General features: G+C 54.2%; 1 protein-coding gene across 1 annotated transcript in view; it reads left to right on the plus strand.

Annotated features, from left to right (window-relative positions):
• The window catches only part of DUOX2 (dual oxidase 2), a 19,334-nt gene that overhangs the window by 14,560 nt on the left and 1,060 nt on the right, over window positions 1–3,714 (plus strand). The window contains exons 26-32 of the mRNA XM_015557514.1: window positions 458–507; window positions 793–920; window positions 1,172–1,325; window positions 2,446–2,675; window positions 2,936–3,094; window positions 3,426–3,581; window positions 3,688–3,714. Of these exons, the coding sequence (XP_015413000.1) occupies window positions 458–507; window positions 793–920; window positions 1,172–1,325; window positions 2,446–2,675; window positions 2,936–3,094; window positions 3,426–3,581; window positions 3,688–3,714 (904 nt within the window). The remainder of the gene's footprint in view (window positions 1–457; window positions 508–792; window positions 921–1,171; window positions 1,326–2,445; window positions 2,676–2,935; window positions 3,095–3,425; window positions 3,582–3,687) is intronic.

Genomic DNA, 3,714 nt, shown 5'->3' on the forward strand with positions numbered 1-3,714 from the left:
CCTATTAGCCATTCACTGGGCAAACATGTATGGAGCACATTTGATGTGGCCATCCAGGAGCCAGAGAATAGGGATGCCAAGGCACATGCAATCACTCAGCAAATACTTACTGGACGTTTACTACGTGCCTGGCACTGTTTGAGCATAGGGATAGAGCGCTGAGCAGAACACATACCCCTGCCCTCACTGAATTTATAGAACATGAACCAAGCACTGAAGGAAGCAAAGATCAGGCACAGTAGGAGAGTTCAGGACAACACTGGAGGAGGAATTGCTGAGAGAGCAGAGGATGGAACTGTGGGAGATTGGGTGGCATGTTTCTTGGAAGGATGGTGGGCCCTCTGGGTGGAGGCCCAGTCACCTCAGCCATCAGGGCCGGCAGGAAGAGAATCATGTTGTGACAGTGGCGGAGCCCCTCCTGCCCCAGCCAGAGGTCCCATGTGCCTTTGCCCCACAGGTCCCAGTTTCCCCAGAAGTTCTACTGGTGGTTCTTCCAGACAGTCCCAGGTAAGGAGTGGGGCTGTGTGAGGGAACTGGGGGCACGATCTGAGGACTTCTGCTTTTGTCTTCATGTTCCCATGAACACATATGTGTGTATCATAATTAGTGATTCTCTTGCTAGCCTCCAGGACAAGCCCAGCTGCAGCCCCCTCAGGCAGGCTGTCCTGGGAACTAGGAAAGGATGAGGGAGGTCAGGGAAGGAGGGCAGAATGGGGGAAGAATGCCCTTTGCATCCTCAGTCCAGGCTGAAGTCCTGAGTTGCTTCTCTGTCCCTGCATCCCGGACCTGCAGGTATGACAGGAGTGCTTCTGCTGCTGGTCCTGGCCATCATGTACGTCTTCGCCTCCCACCACTTCCGGCGTCGCAGCTTCCGGGGCTTCTGGCTGACCCACCACCTCTACGTCCTGCTCTACGTCCTGGTGAGGGACTTTTCTGGGCAGGGCCCGGCCATGGGGTAGGAATGAGCACTCATGACAGGAGGGCGAACAGGGTGAATTGGACACAGGATCTCAAACGGAGACCTTCAGATCTGAGATCCCAGTCCCTGAAGCTGATTCCATCCTCATTGCCCAGCCCAGGCCCAAGGCCCAAGCAGAATGTATCTGGGCAAGGGGAGGGCAGGATGGGGGCCTGGCTGGGCCTCAGCTATACTAACTGGCTGTGTCTCCAGATCATCATCCACGGCAGCGTTGGCCTGGTCCAGCTGCCCCGTTTCCACATCTACTTCCTGGTCCCGGCACTAATCTACGGGGCGGACAAGCTGGTGAGCCTGAGCCGGAAGAAGGTGGAGATCGGCGTAGTGAAGGCCGAGCTGCTGCCTTCAGGTACCAGGCCTGGCCTGACCCTGGGTGGGGAGCACGGGAAGTTGACTCAGGGTGTGTGGGATGACAGCTTCCCAGGCCTCCTACCTCACCTTGAGATAGCCTCTCTGGGACCCCTGCAGCATTCCTGATGCAAATGCGGTCCCCGGAGGACTTGTAGACAGTGTGAAGTGACTAGAAAAGAGATAGCTGAAAGTGCAGATGAAGGCGTTTAAGGACAAGAGAGACCCCCACATGTGTGGCCTGGGTGCAGGGCAGGAAACCATATAGCCCTTTCACGGCCAATTCTGCAGAGCAATCCCCTTTCAGAGATACGCCAACGGCTCGATTGTGAGACTCTGTTGTTGAGAGCCAGTGCTGGCTAAAGTGGGCATTCACATCACTGTAGAGGGTGATGAAGATGATTTTAGGTGTCAAGGAACCATCCAACCTTTAGGACTCACATAGTAAGAAAATTAACCTCATTTCTACTTTATTTCAATCAAGATTACTTAAGGACAAAGTTGCAACATGGTGTTAGTTGGCTTTTGCACTCTCCAATACCTGCAAATCTCCTTCTTCAGCAAAGGGAGAACAGGCCCGAGGTTCAGCTGTGGTCAGGCCACAAAGGGGATCCAGAAAAAAGTTGATAAAACATGGCACCTTCTATTTAGAGGACATGATATTGATTTTCCACCAACCTTAGTGACCTACACCTAGTTGTCAAGGTAAACCAGATTGAAAAAGTAAGTCAATTCAAAGAAAAACATAAGTGATAGTTCAGGAGCTATGCAGATATGGCTATAACAGTGGAGGTTTGGTAAGTACTAAGTTGGCCCCTGGGGAACCTGAGGTCCCCTGACCCAGTAGGCTTGTGTCCAGGACAGTGGTAATGGACCTGAATCCTATGTGGGAAGAGAGATCTGAGAGAAGAGAGGGGCTGCAACAGGGGAGCAGAGAAACTCATGTTACCCAGGAAACAGAGGAGGGGGTCCTCTGACTCCCAGCCCCAGGAGCCCAATTTGCTCAGACCATGTGACTGTTCTCTGTGCCTCAGGCACGTGGAGAGGACAGGGTACCTGCCAATCCTCAGGTTCCAGAAGCAAGCCTTCTAATCCCTGCCCTTCTCTGCCCATGACCCCAGGGGTGACCCACCTGCAGTTCCAGCGGCCCCCAAGCTTTGAGTACAAGTCAGGACAGTGGGTGCGGATCGCCTGCCTGGCTCTGGGGACCAACGAGTACCACCCCTTCACACTGACTTCTGCGCCCCATGAGGACACGCTCAGCCTGCACATCCGGGCGGCAGGGCCCTGGACCACTCGTCTCAGGGAGATCTACTCACCCTCGACCAACGGCTCTGACAAATACCCAAAGGTGCCCATGATTGGGAACCACTTTGGGGCTCTGGCATTGGCAGACATGTCTCTGTCCTCCTCCTCCCAGAGTCTGGAAGCACCAGATACCTCAAGGCCAAGCTGGGAGAGGGTTGTTTGCCTCAGAATAGGCTAGAATGTACCTGCATCTTTCTTCTCCTTATACTCACACCCCACCTCCTGCCCTCCCCACCCCCCCGCCCCATTTCTAGCCTCAGCTGGGGCAGGTCTAGGCTCATTCCATCCCCCTTCTGTTGGCAGCTGTACCTTGATGGACCATTTGGAGAGGGCCACCAGGAGTGGCATAAGTTTGAGGTGTCAGTGCTGGTGGGAGGAGGCATTGGGGTCACCCCCTTTGCCTCCATCCTCAAAGACCTGGTCTTCAAGTCATCCTTGGGCAGCCAAATGCTCTGTAAAAAGGTAAGTGTCTCTCTCCCATTCTTCAAAGGAATCCGAATAGATGGACTGTGTTCCCACATCACAACAGAACAGCATTAGAAAAAGCCCCTGGCTCATAGGCACTAGGTCTTCCAGGGCCATTTATACCCAGTTTTCTATGTACCAAATGAGGGAGGGTAGGAAGTGTAGCCTCTGCTTAGATCTGTTGTTTAGAAGCCTTGGGCCAAGCTTGAGGGTCCTGACAAAGGGTCGGTGTCTGTGGGTAATCTGGGGCTTCCTAGCGGCTCAGGGGAAGGCACGCGGGATGGAGAAACCTTGAGGTGAGTCCTCAGCTCCAGCCATGTGTCCCCAGATCTACTTCATCTGGGTAACACGGACCCAGCGGCAGTTCGAGTGGCTGGCTGACATCATCCGGGAGGTGGAGGAGAACGACCAGCAGGACCTGGTGTCCGTGCACATCTACATCACCCAGCTGGCTGAGAAGTTTGACCTCAGGACCACCATGCTGGTACGTCAGGGCCAGCCAGGCAGGATGGGTGGGTTACCATCTAGGCTAGGAGCTGGCCTGGTTCTGCCTGGCTCTGACCTTCTTCCTCCAATCATTCTTCTACCAGTACATCTGTGAGCGGCACTTCCAGAAG

Source organism: Myotis davidii, unplaced genomic scaffold, assembly GCF_000327345.1.
Source record: "Myotis davidii unplaced genomic scaffold, ASM32734v1 scaffold46, whole genome shotgun sequence".
Classification (NCBI taxonomy): Eukaryota; Metazoa; Chordata; class Mammalia; order Chiroptera; family Vespertilionidae; genus Myotis; species Myotis davidii.